General features: G+C 44.7%; 1 protein-coding gene across 1 annotated transcript in view; it reads left to right on the top strand.

The window, feature by feature from the left end:
* Positions 1 to 21,266, top strand: part of LOC143291305 (uncharacterized) — a 36,524-nt gene extending 15,258 nt beyond the window's left edge. Inside the window, exons 4-11 of the mRNA XM_076601157.1 lie at positions 2,056 to 2,153; positions 5,142 to 5,267; positions 6,884 to 7,066; positions 11,683 to 11,887; positions 14,135 to 14,288; positions 16,730 to 16,914; positions 19,557 to 19,644; positions 20,212 to 21,266. Coding sequence (XP_076457272.1) covers positions 2,056 to 2,153; positions 5,142 to 5,267; positions 6,884 to 7,066; positions 11,683 to 11,887; positions 14,135 to 14,288; positions 16,730 to 16,914; positions 19,557 to 19,644; positions 20,212 to 20,308 — 1,136 coding nt within the window. The 3' untranslated portion in view covers positions 20,309 to 21,266. The remainder of the gene's footprint in view (positions 1 to 2,055; positions 2,154 to 5,141; positions 5,268 to 6,883; positions 7,067 to 11,682; positions 11,888 to 14,134; positions 14,289 to 16,729; positions 16,915 to 19,556; positions 19,645 to 20,211) is intronic.
* Positions 21,267 to 26,095: the final 4,829 nt, after the last annotated feature.

The following is a 26,095-nucleotide window of genomic DNA, read 5'->3' on the forward strand; positions in this document are numbered from 1 at the left end:
AGCTGTGTGCAGACACCAGTTGTGTTCAGTGTTAGCTGTGTGCAGACACCAGTTGTGTTCAGTGTTATCTGTGCAGACACCAGTTGTGTTCAGTGTTAGTTCTGTGCAGACACCAGTTGTGTTCAGTGTTAGCTGTGTGCAGACACCAGTTGTGTTCAGTGTTAGCTGTGCAGACACCAGTTGTGTTCAGTGTTAGCTGTATGCAGACACCAGTTGTGTTCAGTGTTAACTGTGTGCAGACACCAGTTGTGTTCAGTGTTAGCTGTGTGCAAACACCAGTTGTGTTCAGTGTTAGTTCTGTGCAGACACCAGTTGTGTTCAGTGTTAGTTCTGTGCAGACACCAGTTGTGTTCAGTGTTAGTTCTGTGCAGACACCAGTTGTGTTCAGTGTTAGCTGTGCAGACACCAGTTGTGTTCAGTGTTAGTTCTGTGTCAGTGTTAGCTGTGCAGACACTAGTTGTGTTCAGTGTTAGTTCTGTGCAGACACCAGTTGTGTTCAGTGTTAACTGTATGCAGACACCAGTTGTGTTCAGTGTTAACTGTGTGCAGACACCAGTTGTGTTCAGTGTTAGTTCTGTGTTCAGTGTTAGCTGTGTGCAGACACTAGTTGTGTTCAGTGTTAGCTGTGCAGACACCAGTTGTGTTCAGTGTTAGCTGTGTGCAGACACCAGTTGTGTTCAGTGTTAGTTCTGTGCAGACACCAGTTGTGTTCAGTGTTAGTTCTGTGCAGACACCAGTTGTGTTCAGTGTTAGCTGTGTGCAGACACCAGTTGTGTTCAGTGTTAGTTCTGTGCAGACACCAGTTTTGTTCAGTGTTAGTTCTGTGCAGACACCAGTTGTGTTCAGTGTTAGCTGTGCAGACACCAGTTGTGTTCAGTGTTAGCTGTGCAGACACCAGTTGTGTTCAGTGTTAGCTGTGCAGACACCAAGTGTGTTCAGTGTTAGCTGTGTGCAGACACCAGTTGTGTTCAGTGTTAGCTGTGTGCAGACACCAGTTGTGTTCAGTGTTAGTTCTGTGCAGACACCAGTTGTGTTCAGTGTTAGCTGTGCAGACACCAGTTGTGTTCAGTGTTAGTTCTGTGCAGACACCAGTTGTGTTCAGTGTTAGTTCTGTGCAGACACTAGTTGTGTTCAGTGTTAGCTGTGTGCAGACACTAGTTGTGTTCAGTGTTAGTTCTGTGCAGACACTAGTTGTGTTCAGTGTTAGTTCTGTGCAGACACTAGTTGTGTTCAGTGTTAGCTGTGCAGACACCAGTTGTGTTCAGTGTTAGTTCTGTGCAGACACCAGTTGTGTTCAGTGTTAGTTCTGTGCAGACACCAGTTGTGTTCAGTGTTAGCTGTGTGCAGACACCAGTTGTGTTCAGTGTTAGCTGTGTGCAGACACCAGTTGTGTTCAGTGTTAGCTGTGTGCAGACACTAGTTGTGTTCAGTGTTAGCTGTGTGCAGACACCAGTTGTGTTCAGTGTTAGCTGTGTGCAGACACCAGTTGTGTTCAGTGTTAGTTCTGTGCAGACACCAGTTGTGTTCAGTGTTAGCTGTGCAGACACCAGTTGTGTTCAGTGTTAGTTCTGTGTCAGTGTTAGCTGTGCAGACACCAGTTGTGTTCAGTGTTAGTTCTGTGTCAGTGTTAGCTGTGCAGACACCAGTTGTGTTCAGTGTTAGTTCTGTGCAGACACCAGTTGTGTTCAGTGTTAGCTGTGCAGACACCAGTTGTGTTCAGTGTTAGTTCTGTGCAGACACCAGTTGTGTTCAGTGTTAACTGTGTGCAGACACCAGTTGTGTTCAGTGTTAGTTCTGTGCAGACACCAGTTGTGTTCAGTGTTAGCTGTGTGCAGACACCAGTTGTGTTCAGTGTTAGTTCTGTGCAGACACCAGTTGTGTTCAGTGTTAGTTCTGTGCAGACACCAGTTGTGTTCAGTGTTGGATCGATATACACTAGTTGTTTCTGTTCAACGTTAGCTCTGTGCGGACAGACTTACATGGCCCATTGATACTAGCATGCAGGCCATGAGAACAGCGTTGCCATTCCCAGTCCTCTGATGGGTGGTGTTTCAGATGTGAAGGGGCCCAAGCGTTGGCTAACCTTGCCCTTCAAGAACATGGACAAGGAGAGCGTGGCCAGCCGGCAGAAAGCTCTGGAGCTGTTCTTGAAGGTCAGCCGTCAGCAGCCTGGGAAGGGTTGATGTTTTTGAACTCTTAAAAAATTTTATTTTTATCACTTTCATTATCACTTGTTTTTCTGGATAAATTGATGATTTTCTTGTCAGTCTGTTATCAGTTGTTTCTCTTGTTGAATTAACGACTTCCCTTTTTGACGAAGTCTGTTCATTGTCGGGTGTTTCTCTTGTTGAATTAACGACTTCCCTTTTGATGAAGTGTGTTCATTGTCGGGTGTTTCTCTTGTTGAATTAAAGACTTCCCTTTTGATGAAGTCTGTTCATTGTCGGGTGTTTCTCTTGTTGAATTAAAGACTTCCCCTTTGATGAAGTGTGTTCATTGTCAGTTGTTCCCCTTGTTGAATTAAAGACTTCCCTTTTTGACGAAGTCTGTTCATTGTCGGGTGTTTCTCTTGTTGAATTAAAGACTTCCCCTTTGATGAAGTGTGTTCATTGTCAGTTGTTCCTCTTGTTGAATTAACGACTTCCCTTTTGATGAAGTCTGTTCATTGTCGGGTGTTCCTCTTGTTGAATTAAAGACTTCCCTTTTGACGAAGTCTGTTCATTGTCGGGTGTTTGTCTTGTTGAATTAACGACTTCCCTTTTGACGAAGTCTGTTCATTGTTGGGTGTTTCTCTTGTTGAATTAACGACTTCCCTTTTTGACGAAGTCTGTTCATTGTCGGATGTTCCTCTTGTTGAATTAACGACTTCTTTGTTAACAAAGTCCGTTCATTATTGGGTGTTTCTCTTGTTGAATTAATGACTTCCCTGTTAACGAAGTCTGTTCATTATCAGTTGTTTCTTTTGTTGAATTAACGACTTTCCTGTTAAGGGAGTCCTTTTATTATCAGTTGTTTCTGTTGTTTATTTACCGACTTACCTGTTAACAAAGTCTGTTCATTATTGGATGTTCCTCTTGTTGAATCAGTGACTTCCCTGTTAACAAAGTCTGTTCATTATTGGATGTTCCTCTTGTTGAATCAGTGACTTCCCTGTTAACAAAGTCTGTTCATTATTGGATGTTCCTCTTGTTGAATCAGTGACTTCCCTGTTAACAAAGTCCGTTCATTATTGGATGTTCCTCTTGTTGAATCAGTGACTTCCCTGTTAACAAAGTCTGTTCATTATTGGATGTTTCTCTTGTTGAATCAGTGACTTACCTGTTAACAAAGTCTGTTCGTTATTGGATGTTCCTCTTGTTGAATCAGTGACTTCCTTGTTAACAAAGTCTGTTCATTATTGGATGTTTCTCTTGTTGAATCAGTGACTTACCTGTTAACAAAGTCTGTTCGTTATTGGATGTTCCTCTTGTTGAATCAGTGACTTCCCTGTTAACAAAGTCTGTTCATTATTGGATGTTTCTCTTGTTGAATCAGTGACTTCCCTGTTAACAAAGTCTGTTCGTTATTGGATGTTCCTCTTGTTGAATCAGTGACTTCCCTGTTAACAAAGTCTGTTCATTATTGGATGTTTCTCTTGTTGAATCAGTGACTTCCTTGTTAACAAAGTCTGTTCATTATCACTTGTATTTCTTGTTGAATCAGTGGCTTCCTTGTGTTCAGTGTGTCACTGTGTGTTGCAGTCTCTGATCGAAGTGTACATGATATGCAATGTGTTGCTGTGTGTTGTTGTGTGTTGCAGTCTCTGATCGAAGTGTAGATAATGTGCAATGTGTTGCTGTGTGTTGCAGTCTCTGATCAAAGTGTAGATGATGTGCAGTGTGTCACTGTGTGTTGCAGTCTCTGATCAAAGTGGAAGCTGTTCAATGTGTCGCTGTGTGTTGCAGTCTCTGATCAAAGTGGAAGCTGTTCAATGTGTCGCTGTGTGTTGCAGTCTCTGATCAAAGTGGAAGCTGTTCAATGTGTTGCTGTGTGTTGCAGTCTCTGATCAAAGTGGAAGCTGTTCAATGTGTCGCTGTGTGTTGCAGTTTCTGATCGAAGTGTAGATGATGTGCAATGTGTCACTGTGTGTTGCAGTCTCTGATCGATGTGTAGATGATGTGCATTGTATCACTGTGTGTTGCAGTCTCTGATCAAAGTGTAGATAATGTGCAATGTGTCACTGTGTGTTGCAGTCTCTGATCAAAGTGTAGATGATGTGCAATGTGTTGCTGTGTGTTGCAGTCTCTGATCGATGTAGCGGTGGTGTGCTATTTGTTGCTGTATGTTGCAGTCTCTGATGGAGGCGAAAGTGGTTCATTGTGTTGCTGTGTGTTGCAGTCTCTGATCAAAGTGGAAGCTGTTCAGTGTGTCACTGTGTGTTGCAGTCTCTGATCAAAGTGGAAGCTGTTCAATGTGTTGCTGTGTGTTGCAGTCTCTGATCAAAGTGGAAGCTGTTCAATGTGTTGCTGTGTGTTGCAATCTCTGATCAAAGTGGAAGCTGTTCAATGTGTCGCTGTGTGTTGCAGTCTCTGATCAAAGTGGAAGCTGTTCAATGTGTTGCTGTGTGTTGCAGTCTCTGATCAAAGTGGAAGCTGTTCAATGTGTTGCTGTGTGTTGCAATCTCTGATCAAAGTGGAAGCTGTTCAGTGTGTCGCTGTGTGTTGCAATCTCTGATCAAAGTGGAAGCTGTTCAATGTGTTGCTGTGTGTTGCAGTCTCTGATCAAAGTGGAAGCTGTTCAATGTGTTGCTGTGTGTTGCAGTCTCTGATCAAAGTGGAAGCTGTTCAATGTGTTGCTGTGTGTTGCAGTCTCTGATCAAAGTGGAAGCTGTTCAATGTGTTGCTGTGTGTTGCAGTCTCTGATCAAAGTGGAAGCTGTTCAATGTGTTGCTGTGTGTTGCAGTCTCTGATCAAAGTGGAAGCTGTTCAATGTGTTGCTGTGTGTTGCAGTCTCTGATCTCCAAGTAGAGACAATGTGAAACGTGTTGCTGTGTGTTGCAGTCTCTGATCTCCAAGTAGAGACAATGTGCAACGTGTTGCTGTGTGTTGCAGTCTCTGATCTCCAAGTAGAGACAATGTGCAACGTGTTGCTGTGTGTTGCAGTCTCTGATCGAGGTAGAGGCGGTGTGCAATGGTCCGGAGATGCGTGAGTTCCTGGCCTATGAAGGAGACTCGCACATTGCCTTTGTGAAGAAACCCAGCGAGATCAACGTGCCTCGCATCGACAAGGTACCGCTGTCACTTCCCCGTTGGAAGTACTGTCACTTTTCTTTTTAAATGGCTTTTTTTTTTTTTTTTAAACATTCCTTCGGTCTGTTCATACAAAGACTTTTTCATAAGTTCAGATGTAGGTCGATTACAGTAACACAGAGACACACATACACACACACACACACACACACCACACAAGAAAAACAAAACAAAATGACAAGGACCACAAAAAAAAGAAGAGAATAGTGGAAAAACGCCAAAATGTGAAAAACAACCTAAATATTTTCTTATAAAGTGTTTGTCACTTCATTAAATTTTTTTTTTTATATATTTTTGAATGTCTGCATTTCATGGAGGTTACACAGAGTCATGGAGAGATGTGTCTGAAACTTGGTGAAAGTGTCAGCTGAGGTCCAAGGACCAGCTGATCAGAGCTTGATGGTGATCCGTTTCACTATCCTGATCAGTGCAATCATAAAGCATTCTTCACCGTTGGAAGGTTTGGAAGGTAGGGAAAAAAGAACAAACATGAAAAACAGTCCTCCCCCAACCCCGCCTCCCCCCCCTGCCTCCCCCCTCCCCCAGCCACTCACACTGCCATACACAACAGATGCTGCTCCTTACAGCTCTCAGGTCAGTTTATAAAGCATTTCAAAAAGGAAAGATTGAACTTTTCAGTGGTGGGTTTGACTGGGAGATTTGATTTGTCTGGAAGTGCAGTAGAGCGTCAAGAAAAATAGGTACATTTTGAGCCACATTTTTTTATTTTTTTATAAATCAGGTAAACCATGTAAAAGTAGAGAACATAGTCTTTTATTTGATAGGCCTCTTAAGTCAACTGGTTGTAAGGAGCGATGTCCGTAACCTATTTTTGTCACCAACCCGCTTAGACCAGAAGCAGACGTCGTCAAACTTCTTTCCCGTGATGCGTTTTGAAGAGCGAAGGTAACTCCACTTCGGGTGATCAGTTTCACTCACATTGCCTTACACACAAAAAAGAAACACTTAGAGGAACGAACAAAGGTGGATTTATTTTCTGATATATTTTTCAGCTCGATGTATGCAGTATTGTGCTTGCTAGGGCGCAGTGAAAACTGATAAAAATAGGATCCGTCAGCCATAGCTACACAGCATTACATTGCGGCCGGACCTACCTATTATTATTGTTGCTGTCATTACTATGTATGGTAGTTTTTCTATGTGTGAGTGTGTCTGTGTCTGTGTTTGTGTGTGTGTGTGTGTACGTGTGTGTGTGTGTGTGTGTGTGTGTGTGTGTGTGTATTTGTAAGTGTGTGTGTGTGTACATATGTGTGTACATGTGTGTGTACTTGTAAGTGTATGCATGTGTGTGTCTGTACTTGTAAGCGTATATATGTGTGTGAATGTGTGTGTGTGTGTGTGTGTGTGTGTGTGTGTGTGTATATGTGTGTGCATAAATTTGTAAGTGTGCGTGTGTGTTTTGGTGAGTGTATATTCGTAAGTGTGTGTATTCATATGTTGTGAGAGAGTGTGTCTTCAAGTGTATATGTTTGTAAATGTGTATCTTTGTGGTGTGCATATGAAGTGAGTTAATTTTAACCGTTTTATTTCTAACAAACAGATTTTCTGGTGTTTTTTTCCCCTTGGTTGATCAGATGCTAGCGCGGACAGTGTCGGGTGTGTTTGACAAGTTGAAGAGCCTTCCCAACCTGCCCCAGGGCGTCATCTCCGGCATTCGGGGTCGTGACCCCCTGGTGGATCGCAAAGACAGCACAGAAACTGACGCTGACAACATCCAGGTCGTCACCGACTTCTCCCATGACTACATCCATGACATGGTGCGAATTGTTTGTGTCCTTGGCTAGGGTTAGTTTAACCCTTGACTACATCCATGATATGGTGTGAATCGTTTGTGTCCTTGGGTAGGGTTAGTTTAACCCTTACTACATCCATGACATGGTGCGAATTGTTTGTGTCCTTGGCTAGGGTTAGTTTAACCCTTGACTACATCCATGACATGGTGTGAATTGTTTGTGTTATTGGGTAGGGTTAGTTTAACCCTTGACTACATCCATGATATGGTGTGAATCGTTTGTGTCCTTGGGTAGGGTTAGTTTAACCCTTGACTACATCCATGATATGGTGTGAATCGTTTGTGTCCTTGGGTAGGGTTAGTTTAACCCTTGACTACATCCATGATATGGTGTGAATCGTTTGTGTCTTTGGGTAGGGTTAGTTTAACCCTTGACTACATCCATGATATGGTGTGAATCGTTTGTGTCCTTGGGTAGGGTTAGTTTAACCCTTACTACATCCATGACATGGTGTGAATTGTTTGTGTCCTTGGGTAGGGTTAGTTTAACCCTTGACTACATCCATGATATGGTGCGAATCGTTTGTGTCCTTCGGTAGGGTTAGTTTAACCCTTGACTACATCCATGATATGGTGTGAATCGTTTGTGTCCTTGGCTAGGGTTAGTTTAACCCTTGACTACATCCATGATATGGTGTGAATCGTTTGTGTCCTTGGGTAGGGTTAGTTTAACCCTTGACTACATCCATGATATGGTGTGAATCGTTTGTGTCCTTGGCTAGGGTTAGTTTAACCCTTGACTACATCCATGATATGGTGTGAATTGTTTGTGTCCTTAGGTAGGGTTAGTTTAACCCTTACTACATCCATGACATGGTGTGAATTGTTTGTGTCCTTGGCTAGGGTTAGTTTAACCCTTACTACATCCATGATATGGTGTGAATCGTTTGTGTCCTTGGGTAGGGTTAGTTTAACCCTTGACTACATCCATGATATGGTGTGAATCGTTTGTGTCCTTGGGTAGGGTTAGTTTAACCCTTGACTACATCCATGATATGGTGTGAATCGTTTGTGTCCTTAGGTAGGGTTAGTTTAACCCTTGACTACATCCATGATATGGTGTGAATCGTTTGTGTCCTTAGGTAGGGTTAGTTTACCCATGACTATATCCATGATATGGTGTGAATTTTTTGTGTCCTTGGCTAGGGTTAGTTTAACCCTTACTACATCCATGATATGGTGTGAATCGTTTGTGTCCTTGGCTAGGGTTAGTTTAACCCTTACTACATCCATGATCTGTTGTGAATCGTTTGTGTCCTTGGCTAGGGTTAGTTTAACCCTTACTACATCCATGATATGGTGTGAATCGTTTGTGTCCTTGGATAGGGTTAGTTTAACCCTTGACTACATCCATGATATGGTGTGAATCGTTTGTGTCTTTGGGTAGGGTTAGTTTAACCCTTGACTACATCCATGATATGGTGTGAATCGTTTGTGTCCTTGGCTAGGGTTAGTTTAACCCTTGACTACATCCATGATATGGTGTGAATCGTTTGTGTTATTGGGTAGGGTTAGTTTAACCCTTGACTTCATCCATGATATGGTGTGAATCGTTTGTGTTATTGGGTAGGGTTAGTTTAACCCTTGACTTCATCCATGATATGGTGTGAATCGTTTGTGTCCTTGGATAGGGTTAGTTTAACCCTTGACTACATCCATGATATGGTGTGAATCGTTTGTGTCCTTGGCTAGGGTTAGTTGAACCTTGACTACATCCATGATCTGTTGTGAATCGTTTGTGTCCTTGGGTAGGGTTAGTTTAACCCTTACTACATCCATGATATGGTGTGAATCGTTTGTGTTATTGGGTAGGGTTAGTTTAACCCTTGACTTCATCCATGATATGGTGTGAATCGTTTGTGTTATTGGGTAGGGTTAGTTTAACCCTTGACTTCATCCATGATATGGTGTGAATCGTTTGTGTTATTGGGTAGGGTTAGTTTAACCCTTACTACATCCATGATATGGTGTGAATCGTTTGTGTCCTTGGCTAGGGTTAGTTTAACCCTTGACTACATCCATGATATGGTGTGAATCGTTTGTGTCCTTGGCTAGGGTTAGTTTAACCCTTGACTACATCCATGATATGGTGTGAATCGTTTGTGTCCTTGGCTAGGGTTAGTTTAACCCTTACTACATCCATGATATGGTGCGAATCGTTTGTGTCCTTGGGTAGGGTTAGTTTAACCCTTGACTACATCCATGATATGGTGTGAATCGTTTGTGTCCTTGGGTAGGGTTAGTTTAACCCTTGACTACATCCATGACATGGTGCGAATTGTTTGTGTTATTGGGTAGGGTTAGTTTAACCCTTGACTACATCCATGATATGGTGTGAATCGTTTGTGTCCTTGGCTAGGGTTAGTTTAACCCTTGACTACATCCATGATATGGTGTGAATCGTTTGTGTCCTTGGCTAGGGTTAGTTTAACCCTTGACTACATCCATGATATGGTGTGAATCGTTTGTGTCCTTAGGTAGGGTTTAACCACAACTACATCCATTATATCTTGCGAATCATTTGTGTACTTGAGTAGAGTCAGAGTGGAGTTTAACCACCTGTTGGTTTATGTCCTTGAGGCCAAGTCATAAGTGCTCAGGTACTTGTGTCAGTCCTTTCTTACTTATGTTTTATTGCACAGCCGTTAATGAGTTTTAACCCCTTGAGTGCTGAAGTTTGGTGAAATGAGATCAGAGTTTTTCTAAGTGCCGTTTCTACTTTCTGTGTGTTCTTTGAAGTGGTGTCATTGGTTTTGCTGAATTAAAGTGATGTCACCCAAGAGGAAGAAGTCCCAAGACAGATTGGTGACTGACTTCCTGACATATAACTCACTGTGGAGGATGTAAGGTAGCGTTCCGGATGATGGAACGCTGTAGCGTTCCTGACGTAAGGTAGCGTTCCGGATGATGGAACGCTATAGCGTTCCTGACGTAAGGTAGCGTTCCGGATGATGGAACGCTATAGCCTTCCTGACGTAAGGTAGCGTTCCGGATGATGGAACGCTATAGTGGTTTTGACAATTGAAAATTTGTCCACGTTTTTCTCAAGGGGTAGCATGAAAATTGCAGCTACGCCGGGCATTGCGAACGTGTCAAGGGTCGAATGGAAAGTTTCTTCATGAGGTTTCCGTGACAATACACTCGTTGGCCAGCTGTTGACCTTCGTACCCCACATGACAAGCTAATCTGCATACGTATCGAAAATGGTGTCGCAGGCGATACAAGTGGAAATTTTTGGACCAAACAAGATCATGACAGCGGCTTTTTACTGCTGCTGAAGTGATTGAAATGCTTCAGACTGAAGGTTTTGACATTGACAAGGATGAAGCAGGAAAAAGCACTTATTTGCCTGTTTTCTATCATCCTACTCTCATACGGAAAATGTGTACATTAGTCCAGGAAATGCAAGAGGAAAAAAAAGGAGGAAAAAATACATACACACAGCATGGCATCTAGGCATGAACGGACCATTTGCAGTTCTGTCAATCTGTCTGTTTGAAGTGTTGAGACTGATCAACTGTGATGACTTAAAGCACTGAAGTAAGTTTGTTTCCTGATGACGTGACGGCGTGATACTTGATGTTTTTGATGCGTTTGCTCCCCTTCTTGATGAGCAATGGCCTGTTCTTGAATACATTGTTTGTGTTGTTATCGTGTGTGAGGTTCTCATCAACTTAGCATTTAAGCATTTTATGTCTTGTATGTATCCACATTGACTGACTGTGATTCTCTTGCACTGTTTGTGTAGCATACACCACATGTGAATTTCTTTTCTTGAGGTGGTGAAGTATTCTGCATCTGTATCTTGATCCGTATCTGTCCTGTGTAGTCTCAAAGTTTGTTCATTGCTGATGTATGTTGTAGTTATGTTTTTGTTGAATGAAGAAGTGTGTGCAGCTTTCTGAAGGGGCTTTGGCCAACGCTTGATGAACCATCCCTAACTGTGTGCATGTCTTACCTGTTCAGTCGTTGTACAGCCTGCACTCCTCTGTGGAGGGAACAGCATACGCTTAATCAATTACCTGTATGTGTCTGTCCTGTTCAGTCGTTGTACAACCTGCTGTGAGTTGTTTTTGTTAAATGATGATGGAAGCGAAGTGGTGTACGGCGTACACTAAATGAATTACCAGTGTCTGTCCTGTTCAGTCGTACAACCTGCTGTGAGACGTTTCTGTTAAATGATGAAGTGAAGCGAAGTGGTGTACGGCGTACACTAAATGAATTACCTGTGTCTGTCCTGTTCAGTCATACAACCTGCTGTGAGACGTTTCTGTTAAATGATGAAGTGAAGCGAAGTGGTGTACGGCGTACACTAAATGAATTACCTGTGTCGGAACAGCATACGTTTAATCAATTACCTGTATGTGTCTGTCCTGTTCAGTCGTTGTACAACCTGCTGTGAGTTGTTTTTGTTAAATGATGATGGAAGCGAAGTGGTGTACGGCGTACACTAAATGAATTACCTGTGTCTGTCCTGTTCAGTCGTACAACCTGCTGTGAGACGTTTCTGTTAAATGATGAAGTGAAGTGAAGTGGTGTACGGCGTACACTAAATGAATTACCTGTGTCTGTCCTGTCCAGTCGTTGTACAACCTGCTGCGCGACGTGTCGGAGAGCTACGTGCGGGACGTGCAGACCCTGGGCCACCCAGAGCTGACCCCGGCCTCCCCCACCTCCCAGCTCCTCAAGGACATGGGCTCAGCGCTGTACGACCACATCGTCCTCCTGCAGGTCCCCCGGGTGGAGGGCGACGGGGCTGAGCACCCGGACGGCGCTGTGGAAGGGGGTATGTGTGTGGAGAGTCAGGGGGGTTGTGGGGTGTGGGTTGGGGAGTGAAGGTGTGGTGGGGCCAGGGGGGGGGAGTTGGGGAGGGGTGGGGGTGGGGAGGGGGTGGTCTGTGTGTGTTGGGTGGGGGGTGGGGTCTGTGTGTGTGTGTTGGAAGGAGTGAGGCTGTGTGTTTGTGTTTGGGTGGGCGGGGTGAGTGAGTGTGTGTGTGTGTGTGTGTGTGTGTGTGTGTGTAGGTGTGTGTTGGGTTTGAGGTGTGTGTGTGTAGGTGTGTGTTGGGTTTGAGGTGTGTGTGTGTGTGTGTGTGTGTGTGTGTGTGTGTGTGTGTGTAGGTGTGTGTTGGGTTTGAGGTGTGTGTGTGTGTAGGTGTGTGTTGGGTTTTTGGTTTGTGTGTGTGTAGGTGTGTGTTGGGTTTTTGGTTTGTGTGTGTGTAGGTGTGTGTTGGGTTTTTGGTTTGTGTGTGTGTAGGTGTGTGTTGGGTTTTTGGTTTGTGTGTGTGTAGGTGTGTGTTGGGTTTGAGGTGTGTGTGTGTTGTGTGTGTGTGTGTGTGTGTGTGTGTGTGTGTGTGTGTGTGTTGGGTTTGAAGTGTGTGTGTGTGTGTGTGTGTGTGTAGGTGTGTGTTGGGTTTGAGGTGTGTGTGTGTGGGTGTGTGTTGGGTTTGAGGTGTGTGTGTGTGTGGGTGTGTGTTGGGTTTGAGGTGTGTGTGTGTGGGTGTGTGTTGGGTTTGAGGTGTGTGTGTGTGGGTGTGTGTTGGGTTTGAGGTGTGTGTGTGTGGGTGTGGGTTTTGTTTTTGTTTTGTTTTTCCATGTCAACATGATCACAACCCACAACAGGCTTGTATGTGACAAAGCAAAACAACTCCATTGATTGCAAGCATTGAAAATGTTATATATGGATTTGTGTGTGTGTGTCACTGTGTGTGTGTGTCACTGTGTGTGTGTGTCACTGTGTGTGTGTCACTGTGTGTGTGTGTCACTGTGTGTGTGTCACTGTGTGTGTGTGTCACTGTGTGTGTGTCACTGTGTGTGTGTCACTGTGTGTGTGTCACTGTGTGTGTGTCACTGTGTGTGTGTCACTGTGTGTGTGTGTGTGTCACTGTGTGTGTGTGTCACTGTGTGTGTGTGTGTGTCACTGTGTGTGTGTGTCACTGTGTGTGTGTGTCACTGTGTGTGTGTCACTGTGTGTGTGTCACTGTGTGTGTGTGTCACTGTGTGTGTGTGTCACTGTGTGTGTGTCACTGTGTGTGTGTGTCACTGTGTGTGTGTCACTGCGTGTGTGTGTCACTGTGTGTGTGTGTCACTGTGTGTGTGTCACTGTGTGTGTGTCACTGTGTGTGTGTGTCACTGCGTGTGTGTGTCACTGTGTGTGTGTGTCACTGTGTGTGTGTCACTGTGTGTGTGTGTCACTGTGTGTGTGTGTCACTGTGTGTGTGTGTCACTGTGTGTGTGTGTCACTGCGTGTGTGTGCATTTGTGTCTGCGCATGCATGTGTGCTTGCGCGTCACTGTGTGTGTGTGTGCGTGACTGAAGCCTAACTGACTGACCCAGACATTGAGTGAAGAGCAGCTAGAGACAGCTCTTAGTTGGCTCTGTGCACGTGGACAGCCAGTTGTGCAAAGGACTCCGCGTTTGTCAAGCGCTTAGAGCTTGGTTTAAGACCGAAGAAGATGCTGTATTAGCATCGCACTATCCATAGCCATCAGTGAATCCGTGTGTTAAATGCTGTATTAGCATCGCACTATCCATATCCATCAGTGAATCAGTGTGTTAAATGCTGTATTAGCATCGCACTATCTATATCCATCAGTGAATCAGTGTGTTAAATGCTGTATTAGCATTGCACTATCCATGTCCATCAGTGAATCAATGTGTTAAATGCTGTATTAGCATTGCACTATTCATGTCCATCAGTGAATCAATGTGTTAAATGCTGTATTAGCATCACACTATCCATGTCCATCAGTGAATCAGTGTGTTAAATGCTGTATTAGCATCACACTATCCATATCCATCAGTGAATCAGTGTGTTAAATGCTGTATTAGCATCACACTATCCATATCCATCAGTGAATCAATGTGTTAAATGCTGTATTAGCATTGCACTATCCATGTCCATCAGTGAATCAATGTGTTAAATGCTGTATTAGCATTGCACTATCCATATCCATCAGTGAATCAATGTGTTAAATGCTGTATTAGCATTGCACTATCCATGTCCATCAGTGAATCAGTGTGTTGTGGGTGACCAGGGGGGCAGGATGGTGTCGGAGTGTCTGGACAGCTGGTGCTGTGTGACGCGGTGCTGGACTTTGTGGTGCAGCTGCTGGGCGGTCAGCAACACTGGCTGTGTCACCAGCGCACCTTGGTCGCTCTCCGCAACCTGCTGGGACGCACGCTGGACAGGTGAGCAAAGACTTTGGACAGGTGACTTTCAGACAGGTGAGCAACAAATTTAAATGGACAGGTGTTGAAGATTTTTTTTAGATAGGTAAGTGACAGATTTGGACAGGTGAGCAAGGGTTTTGGACAGGTGAGCAAGGTTTTCAGACAGATGATTCAGAACTTCAGACAGGTGAGCAAGATTTTCAGACAGATGATTCCGAACTTTAGACAGGTGAGCAACAACTTTAGACAGGTGAGCAAGATTTTCAGACAGATGATTCTGAACTTTAGACAGGTGAGCAACAACTTTAGACAGGTGAGCAAGATTTTCAGACAGATGATTTCGAACTTTAGACAGGTGAGCACCAACTTTAGACAGGTGAGCACCAACTTTAGACAGGTGAGCACCAACTTTGGACAGTTGAGCAGGACTTTTAGACAGGTTAGCAGGATTTTTAGACAGGTTAGCAACAACTTTGGACAGTTAGGCAGGATTTCCAGTCAGGTGAGCAAAGACTTTGTACAGGTGAGCAGGATTTCCAGACAGGTGAGCAAAGACTTTGTGCAGGTGAGCAGGATTTCCAGACAGGTGAGCAAAGACTTTGGACAGGTGAGCAACAACTTTGGACAGTTAGGCAGGATTTCCAGTCAGGTGAGCAAAGACTTTGTGCAGGTGAGCAGGATTTCCAGACAGGTGAGTAAAGACTTTGGACAGGTGAGCAGGATTTCCAGACAGGTGAGCAAAGACTTTGGACAGGTGAGCAGGATTTCCAGACAGGTGAGTAAAGACTTTGGACAGGTGAGCAGGATTTCCAGTCAGGTGAGTAAAGACTTTGGACAGGTGAGCAGGATTTCCAGACAGGTGAGCAAAGACTTTGGACAGGTGAGCAGGATTTCCAGACAGGTGAGCAAAGACTTTGTGCAGGTGAGCAGGATTTCCAGACAGGTGAGCAAAGACTTTGGACAGGTGAGCAGGATTTCCAGACAGGTGAGTAAAGACTTTGGACAGGTGAGCAGGATTTCCAGACAGGTGAGCAGGATTTCCAGACAGGTGAGCAGGATTTCCAGACAGGTGAGCAGGATTTCCAGACAGGTGAGTAAAGACTTTGTACAGGTGAGCAGGATTTCCAGACAGGTGAGTAAAGACTTTGTACAGGTGAGCAGGATTTCCAGACAGGTGAGTAAAGACTTTGGACAGGTGAGCAGGATTTCCAGACAGGTGAGCAAAGACTTTGGACAGGTGAGCAGGATTTCCAGTCAGGTGAGCAAAGACTTTGTACAGGTGAGCAACAACTTTGGACAGGTGATCAGGAATATGGAACTCAGAAACTGTTTCGCTATGACAATCAAGTAGTTATCTTGTAATCTGCATTCTGTGATCAACAATCTGTACTGATAGATTAAGCGGAAGGGGCGATGTCCTCAGCTTATCATTGTCTTATTGCAGAAGTAGATTAATGGTGAAGATGATATGTCATGAGCTGTGCTGTCGTGCAACTTATTTGAACAACAACAACAACAGAAAATCAATTTCTTCTTCAAAATGTGATAGACTTTTGTGTTTGAAGTTTTTCTTTGGCTGGGCCGTCCTGATGTGGGCCCTGTGCAGATGGCTGGACTTGGAGCAGCAATGTCAAAAATGTCAGAAGTTGGAGGTGCTGTGTCCACATAAAAATGACAGGACATCATGTCAAATGTCACGTGTCTGTATGAGTGTGTGTGTGTGTGTGTGTGTGTGTGTGTGTATGAGTGTGTGTGTGTGTGTGTGTGTGTGTAAGTGAAACCTGACTGAATGACACAGGAAACGATTGACAAGCGCCCAGATGGCAGCTGCTGTCAGTCGCCTCTACCCAGGTAGGCAGCCTGTTGTGCAAATGACTCCCGTGTTTGTAAAGTGCTTAGAGCTTGGTCTGCTATGTAAGTACTCATATCCTCCTCCTCCTCCTCCTCCTCCTTCTCCTCCTCCTCCTCACCAGCCTTTCTGTGTATCGCGCCCTGGACATGGGGTCACCTTTTTTGTATTACTCTTTTTTTTTTTTTGTCACAGCAGATTTCTCTGTGTGAAATTCAGGGAGAGCGCGTCGCTACACTGACAGCGCCACCCATTTGTTTTGGTATCTTTTCCTGCATGCAGTTTTTTAATTTGTTTTTCCTATTGAAGTTGATTTTTCTACAGAATTTTGCCAGGGACAGTCTTTTGTTGCCGTGGGTTCTTTTATGTGCGCTAAGTGCATGCTGCACATGGGACCTCGGTTTATCGTCTCATCCGAATGACTAGCGTCCAGACCACCACTCAAGGTCTAGTGGCGGGGGAGAAAATACCGGCGGTTGTGCCGTGATTTGAACCAGAGCGCTCATATTCTCTCGCTTCCTGGGCGGGCGGGCGCGTTATCTCAAGGCCATCACTCCGCTAACCTTTTAACCTTTCACCTTTGAACCCTGCCCTGGCGGGTGGTGGCCAGGTGGGTGAGGGAGACGGTGTCTGGCCTGACGTCAGAGGAGCGCTGCCTGTACTACATCCGCCTGCTGCGGGAGACCCTGTGGCCCAGCGGGAAGCTGTTCTCCGCCCGCCAGGGGGACAAGACGCCCGAGGAGAGGGCGGCCACCCGCGCTTTGGCCAAACGCTTCTTGCTGGACTTCTTTCCTGGTCAGCTGGACGGGGGGGTGGGGGGAGGGGTCGGGGGGGAGGGGGGAGGGGTCGGGGGGAGGGGGGGTGATGGGTGGGGTGGGGGCGGGGCATGTGTTTGGTTGTCTCTGTTTTGGGAAGTTGTTGTGGTGGTGGTGTGTGTTGTTTGTGTTGTATGTGTGTATGTAGTGTGTTGTGGTTGTGTGTGTGTGTGTGTGTGTGTGTGTGTGTCATGTGGTGTGTCAGTGGGTGAGTGTGGTGATGTGTGTAGTGTGTCATGTGGTGTGGGTGTGTTGTGTTGTGTGTAGTGTGTGTAGTGTGTTGTGTGTGTAGTGTTGTTTTTTTTGTGTGTGGGGTGGTGTGTCAGTTTGTGAGTGTGGTGTGTGTAGTGTGTTGTTTGTGTGGGTTGTGATTTTTCTTGGTGTGTAATGTTGTGTGTCAGTGTGTGAGTGTGGTATGGTGTGGTGTGTAGTTTGTGTGGGTAGTGCTTTTTTTGTCTGTAATGTTGTGTGAGTATATGATGTGTGTGTAGTGTGTGTGGGTAGTGTTTTTTGTGTGTGTGTCGTGTGGCATGTGTGTTTGGTGTGGTGTGTGTGTGTGTGTGTAGTGTACGTATAATGTGTTTTTGTTTGTATTTTGTGAGGTGTGTTTGTTATGTGTGTGCAGTGTTGTTGTTTTTTATGTGTAGTGTGTTTTGTGTGTGTGTGTATTGTGTGTGTGGGCGTGCATGTGTGTGTGTGTGTCTGTGTAGCGTGTGTGTTGCATGTGTGTGAGGGAGAGAGTTTTATACCTGCCAATATTCTGCTCTAGTTGTACGGACTGTTCCTTGCAGTATGTGTATGTTAATGTGTGTGTATGCATGTGCAAGCGTGTATGTGCATGTGTACATATGTGTGTGTGTGTGTGTGTGTGTTTGTGTGTGTGTGTGTGTGCAAAGATGCCAGCTGTTACAATTTCACCATATTTCGTTACGCTCAATCGCAGGTTGTTCCAATGTTTCGCCACATTTTTGACCACATAACATGGTGGCATGCTTTCCAGTTGTAACATTACCCCCATGCTCCACACCTGTCCATCACCAGGATGCGGCAGTCACTTCTAACCTTGGTCTCACCTGATGATGATGCTCCAGACCTGTCCATCACCAGGACGCGGCAGTCACTTCTAACCTTGGTCTCACCTGATGATGATGCTCCACACCTGTCCATCACCAGGACGCGGCAGTCACTTCTAACCTTGGTCTCACCTGATGATGATGCTCCAGACCTGTCCATCACCAGGACGGGGCAGTTACTTCTAACCTTGGTCTCACCTGATGATGATGCTCCACACCTGTCCATCACCAGGACGCGGCAGTCACTTCTAACCTTGGTCTCACCTGATGATGATGCTCCAGACCTGTCCATCACCAGGACGCGGCAGTCACTTCTAACCTTGGTCTCACCTGATGATGATGCTCCAGACCTGTCCATCACCAGGACGCGGCAGTCACTTCTAACCTTGGTCTCACCTGATGATGATGCTCCACACCTGTCCATCACCAGGACGCGGCAGTCACTTCTAACCTTGGTCTCACCTGATGATGATGCTCCAGACCTGTCCATCACCAGGACGCGGCAGTCACTTCTAACCTTGGTCTCACCTGATGATGATGCTCCAGACCTGTCCATCACCAGGACGCGGCAGTCACTTCTAACCTTGGTCTCACCTGATGATGATGCTCCAGACCTGTCCATCACCAGGACGCGGCAGTCACTTCTAACCTTGGTCTCACCTGATGATGATGCTCCAGACCTGTCCATCACCAGGACGCGGCAGTCACTTCTAACCTTGGTCTCACCTGATGATGATGCTCCAGACCTGTCCATCACCAGGACGCGGCAGTCACTTCTAACCTTGGTCTCACCTGATGATGATGCTCCAGACCTGTCCATCACCAGGACGCGGCAGTCACTGCTAACCTTGGTCTCACCTGATGATGATGCTCCACACCTGTCCATCACCAGGACGCGGCAGTCACTTCTAACCTTGGTCTCACCTGATGATGATGCTCCAGACCTGTCCATCACCAGGACGCGGCAGTCACTTCTAACCTTGGTCTCACCTGATGATGATGCTCCACACCTGTCCATCACCAGGACGCGGCAGTCACTGCTAACCTTGGTCTCACCTGATGATGATGCTCCAGACCTGTCCATCACCAGGACGCGGCAGTCACTGCTAACCTTGGTCTCACCTGATGATGATGCTCCAGACCTGTCCATCACCAGGACGCGGCAGTCACTGTTAACCTTGGTCTCACCTGATGATGATGCTCCAGACCTGTCCATCACCAGGACGCGGCAGTCACTTCTAACCTTGGTCTCACCTGATGATGATGCTCAGCTGATCTCGTGCGTGTCAACATTGAAACAGCATTGAGCGGACCAATCAGCTTAATCGTAGCAGCTGCACTGTGTTGTAGGTCGGCCCAAGTGTATGTATGCCTTGTAGATAAAATATACGTTTGACTGATACAGTTAACTGAGGTGCTGTGTGCATGGCCCCTGCAGACTAAGCTGTGTCTCGGCCTGATGCGGCTTGGAGTCCCAGTGTTCCTACCAAATTTCCTGGCTGTTCCTCCAAACAGTTGACAGGTGTTGGCATGTGTTGTGTGTGTGCAGGCTCCCTGACCATGGCTCTCGGTGCTGACAGCTTGGAGTCGGGTGTGGACGTCATATTGGAGTCACTGCAGTACACTCAGCTGAACAAGTGAGTGTGTGTGTGTGTGTTTGTGTGTGTTTGTGTTTGTGTGTGTATGTGTGTTTGTGTGTGTGTGTTTGTCTTTGTGTTTGCCTTTGTGTGTGTGTGTTTGTGTGTGTGTGTGTGTGTGTGTGTGTGTGTGTGTGTGTGGTGATGCTTCAAAGTCAAGCAGACAACTTGGCTGTCTGTCGAGTCAGTTGTCAGTCAGTTATCACCAAACAGCACACAATAAAACATACATGCAAAGAATACTGTCACACACACATACCCTAAGGAAACGTACATTCTGAAGCACACATTCTCCACACACACACACACATACACACATGCATGCACACGCACATACATGCACAGATACAAACAAACGGACACACACATAAACACACACATATATATACACACACACATACACACACACAGAGGCAAACACACAAACACAGATACAGACCAACAGACAGACAGACAGACAGACAGCCACACACACACACACACACACACACACACACACACACGCACACAGGGAAGATCTTGTTATCGTGCTTCAACCTAACAGTCCGGTGTGCTTGCTTTCCACAGACACTTTCTGTACAGCAGCATCGACATGCTGTTGGAGAGCCTGTTCCCAGAGATCGCTGACCCCCAGTTCCAAGGTCGCCTGCTGCCCAGGTCATGACCTCTGACCTCACTGCGTCTCAAAACCCACACACGCTTAGGGCATGTCCTTTGCTCAAGGAAAACTTTCGTTTTTTTGGAAAATCTTCAGGATACGGTAAAGTGTCTGGATACTTTGGTAAAATTTGAAAACTCAAAAACGCTTTACTTAAGACACCTGTCCCAGCTGTGAGGAGAATTGTTTTGGGAACCTGTAGGATACAGTGCCTGGATGCTTTGGACAATTTTGTCTTTTCAGGTAGGTTCGATTTGAAATGGCCAAAAATCCAAACAGCAAGAGAAACCATGGCAAGATTTTACGGAATTTAAATATATCCAGTACAGTTTTTTTGTTTTATTTTTGAAGTGATACCTCTGAACATGAGTTAGATTTGGGTGGCTTTGGCATATCTTACCTTATGAGTTAGATATAGATGATATAGATGAGCATGCACTGTCACGGCAACAACTTCAGTTAATTTTTTTTTTTTTTATTCAGTGGCATGGTTAAGGAATAGACATGAAGAGGTAATTCCCTGGAATGAGAAGTCACAGTGCCAGGAGAAATGCTGTCAGAATGAGAAGTCACAGTGCCAGGAGAAATGCTGTCAGAATGAGAAGTCACAGTGCCAGGAGAAATGCTGTCAGAATGGGAGATAAGCTGCATACATTCTGGCTTGAGAAATCATTTTCAGTGATGCTAGAAAATCTACAAAAAGTTGATAATGGGATGTTTCTGGTTCATAAACATTGACTGCCATGTCCGACTTGGCAACAACAACAACAACAAAACTGGTTTGGAGTATCTGCTGACTTGATTGAAAACAGTTTCCGTCATGTCCACGGAACTATGAGCCCTGCATCCAGTGTTGGACATCTCAGAGGGATCCCTGCACCAGTGTTGGACATGTCAGAGGGATCCCTGCACCAGTGTTGGACTTGTCAGAGGGATCCCTGCACCAGTGTTGGACATGTCAGAGGGATCCAGAGGGATCCCTGCACCAGTGTTGGACATCTCAGAGGGATCCCTGCACCAGTGTTGGACATGTCAGAGGGATCCCTGCACCAGTGTTGGACATGTCAGAGGGATCCCTGCACCAGTGTTGGACATGTCAGAGGGATCCCTGCACCAGTGTTGGACATCTCAGAGGGATCCCTGCACCAGTGTTGGACATCTCAGAGGGATCCCTGCACCAGTGTTGGACATGTCAGAGGGATCCCTGCACCAGTGTTGGACATGTCAGAGGGATCCCTGCACCAGTGTTGGACATGTCAGAGGGATCCCTGCACCAGTGTTGGACATGTCAGAGGGATCCCTGCACCAGTGATCCGTGTTTCCCCTGAGTGAACTGATTGACTGCTCCGCCCACTGACCTTGACCTCGTCAGTGATTGTTGACCTTTTTGCTCTCGTCTCGTGCTCAACAGCAGCTCTTTTGACCATGACGCGTAGAAGGTCGTCCAGCTACGTGACCCTGGGTCTTCAATACTTAAAACTTTTTTTTATTTATTTCAAAAAACAAAGATGTGACTTGTGATTTGCGCCAGTGGACTAGACGTCTTTATTCTTGTGTGTGTGCAATGAGGGTTTTGTTGTTTTATTTTGTCTTGTTTTCCTGTTGTGTGTACTTGGGTGTGGTAATGACAGAAACAGTTTACCGTGCTCATTTTGGGCCACAGGCAGTTATTTTCTGTGGTCAAAGTGTTCAGGGATGTGTTCACAGTGACACTGAGTGAAAGTGATGTTGCTGAAGTCAGGAGGGAGAGTTGTAGGGGAGAGAGACACATGAAGTTTTTTTTGTTGTTGTTACGTTTTGTCAGATATTTGATATGGGCTGTGTTAAAGAAATACGTACCAAGACACACGTGAAAAGTGAAACGGGACAAGACTTTTAATGCGTATAGGTACCACTGATAATCCATATTGTGTATGATTTATGGGCCCTGTTAAAAAGTAAGTACCAAGACACAATTGATAATGAAATGGGACAAAACTTTTAATGTGTGTGTATCGTTATTAAGCCATGTTCTGTGTGATGTATGGGCCCTGCTAAAAAGTAAGTACCAAGACATGATTGATAACGAAATGGGACCTAACTTTTAATTAATGTGTGTGTACCCTCATTAAGGCATGTTCTTTGTGATGTATGGGCCCTGTAAAAAAGTAAGTACCAAGACACAATTAGATAACGAAATGGGACCTAACTTTTAATTAATGTGTGTGTACCGTTGATGAGCCATATTCTGTGTGTTTTAAAAGTGAAAATAGTTTAAACTGTTTGTGGCAAGAACGGAAGGATTTGGATAATAAGGCCGGCGTCTGCAAATGTTGTGGAGGTGTGAAGTATTTGGAAGCTGTTGTGAAAACTGATGTGTAATGTGCTGTTTGAAAAGGGAGGCTTTTTATGGTTGAGTTAATTGAAGCAATGTTGTTCTGTGATTTTAATATGCATTAAAGCATCTTTTAATGCTTGATGGCAGTTTTATGTTTTACTTGTGAATTTGTAATATAAAAGGTAGGAAAAAAAAATCCATTATTTGTTTTGGTCTTTATTCTGTTTCTCTCCCCTGTTGAGAAAACAAAAAAAACAGAATCAGAGTTTTGGAGGGCTTTAAATTCAAGGCAGGGATTATTGGGGTGTTTGATATGGAAATGGAAAAAGAAATTTAAACTGACAAAAGTGCCCATGCTCATATTAAATCTATATTGATTGATGTAGCCAGTTAACAGCCATTTTTATTGAGAGAAAAAAAAAGTTTTTGAGTGATGTGGACCTCTGGCTTTGATACCAGTTGTGTGTTACATGTCATTCCATATTGTTACGCTTTGTGATAAGAGAGTTGTGTAATGGATTTAAAAAGAAATTTTTTTTATGTGATGATGCAAGATTTCAAGAGACCAAGAAAACATTTGCGTGTGTGAATGACACTGTTGGTTTGTTGCTTATGTCATGCAGTTTGTGCATGTTGAATATCCTTGTCGGTTTGAAAGCAAAAAAGTATCCGTAATTTTTAATTGTGTAAAAGAATTCCAACATTATTTGCATCATCTCTGCATATTTATGAACAAGAGTGTGTGTGCGCATAAGAATGCTGTGGACAGTTTTGGAGACTTGTGTTGAAAGACACAAAGGGACAGAGACCAGTCTTGCTTTTAGCAATATGTTTTAACAGTCAAGGGTCACAAACAACAACAACAACAACTTGTATGTCATTTATTGTGGGTAGTTTCTGTGGTCGACAATTGGTGCAAACTGTCTTATGATCTCACACTCTGCTACAACGTATGACAGTGTTTTCCCTTGGCTCTTAACGTGCAGAAATCTGCCTGAAGACGTGCTTCATTGTTGCTTGGGGGGTGTGGGGGTGAGGAGGGTTTTGGGGGGGTTGGGGGACTTTCATTTGTCAACAGCAATCCATGCCTTCTGGAAATTCTGTGCTGGAAATGTCCTGTTTTCTGTCTGTCTCTGTCTCTCTCTGTCTCTGTCTCTCTCTGTGTCTGTGTGGTGGCCGTCTCTTCTGTTGTGTCTGCTGCCTTGCTGGTCCATTGCCCTGTGCTGTTTCTTCAAAGTCTGACATGTTTCAGGGTTTTCCGTGGACATGATTGGGGTTTTCCTTACCATGTCTTCAAAGTCTGACATGTTTCGGGGTTTTCCGTGGACATGATTGGGGGTTTTCCTTACCATGGTGTACTGTTGTTGTTCTGTATGCCTGGATTGTGTGTTACCTGCTGTAGTTTTTGGTTTGGTGTGCATGTTTGTATACATGATTGTGTGTGTGTGTGTGTGTGTGTGTGTGTGTGTGTGTGTTGTGTGTGTGTGTGTGTGTGTGTGCAGACATGTCTATGAATGTGCATATGTGTAGGTGTATGTGTGATTCAGCACTGTTGTAAAAATGGTGATAAAAAACAGTCGGAGTCAGTTCCGTGCTGTACATTGGTATCTCATACTTCTGGAACTGTCCAGATTGTGCACATTCCTTACAAGAAAACTTGGTTTCTCAAAACTAAAGCGTTTGGTATAGCTGTTGTGTATCCACCTGAATCAGTTGCCCGCTTGCTTGGAAAGTTGGTTAACGGTCCTGTCTTTTGCTGACGGTTCTGATCAACTGTAAGCTGACATCGGTGCAGCAACAGACTGCCTGGCAAAAAACTGTATCTGTATTTGTATTTCTTTTGATCACAACAGATTTCTCTGTGTGAAATTCGGGCTGCTGTCCCCAGGGAGAGCGCGTCGCTACACTACAGCGCCACCCATTTTTTTGGTATTTTTTCCTGTGTGCAGTTTTATTTGTTTTTCCTATCGAAGTGGATTTGTCTTCAGAATTTTGCCAGGAACAACCCTTTTGTTGCCGTGGGTTCTTTTACGTGCGCTAAGTGCATGCTGCACACGGGACCTCGGTTTATCATCTCATCCGAATGACTAGTGTCCAGACCAGCACTCAAGGTCTAGTGGAGGGGGAGAAGATATCGGCGGCTGAGCCGTGATTGGAACCAGCGCGCTCAGATTCTCTCGCTTCCTTGGCGGACGCGTTACCTCTAGGCCATCACTCCATAATTGGCATAATTGTTAATGACGCTGAAAGAGAAAAGTCTCAGGGGTATTGTCGTATCCGCCTGAGGAAACGTGTCATTTATGTAGTTCAAAGAATGGCTGTGAGGATGTTGTTGTTGTTGTTGTTGTTGTTGTCCAGAATAAAGTGTGAGAGATTTTGTTTGATTTTGACTGGAAAGCTTCCAAGCTGTTCAGTTTGATGTTTTCCCTTTTTTGATTTGTTCAGTGGTGATAATTTTATGATTCTTATACTTGCGATGCACATGTTGCATAGATACATATATAGGAGCATGCACACACACACACACACACACACACACACACACACACACACACACACACACACACACACACACACACGCACACACACACACACACACACACACACACACACACACACACACACACACACACACACACACACACACACACACACACACACAGTTTTTACTAGAATAGGCCTTTTCCAATATGCAGTGTAAACTTATTTCACTGTCATGATTACCTTTTATATTTTCTCTCTTGTTTCAGAAAACAACAACAGCAAATACACACACACACACACACACACACACACACACACCTAAGTTCGTTCAAAGTGAAAAGACGTTAAACTAAAGAAAGAACACCCAAACACACACACACACACACACATACACAAACCCTTTGTGCCGAGAAGCAGTTATCAAGCATAAATGAACACCAGTGTGACAACGTTTGTTTCAAATCTTCACCTACACATGTTAGACACCTCCATATCCCTTCCCAGCAAAGAAACCTTTCATGTGGAATCCTCTGGAAAATTGTACACCAGAAGCACAATGGTTGGTTTGACACGATATACCCAGGTTCTGCGTACAGCATGCACTTGGCACACGTAAAAGAACCCACAGCAACAACAGGGTTGCCCCTGTGCGAAATTCTGAAGAAAAATCCACCTTGATATTAAAACAAATATAATTGCAGAGAAGAAAGAGAAAAAAAGGAAGAAAAACATGTGAATGACACTAAAACCAAACACACTTGCCGATAGAAACTCCCACTGGTACACTACCCAGCATTTTGAAAGTCCAAATGCGTCAACAATGCCCCTTTGACTCCTTCAAAGTAATGAACACCACATATTTCTCAACATTTATGTATATATTTTGTATGTATGTATGTATGCATGTGTATATGTGTGGGGTTTTTTGAGGGGGGGGGGGGTGGAATTGGCTGAGGGGGTGGGGATGTTGTAGTTTGATGTATCTCTTTAGA

Source organism: Babylonia areolata, chromosome 16 (assembly GCF_041734735.1).
Source record: "Babylonia areolata isolate BAREFJ2019XMU chromosome 16, ASM4173473v1, whole genome shotgun sequence".
Classification (NCBI taxonomy): domain Eukaryota; kingdom Metazoa; phylum Mollusca; class Gastropoda; order Neogastropoda; family Buccinidae; genus Babylonia; species Babylonia areolata.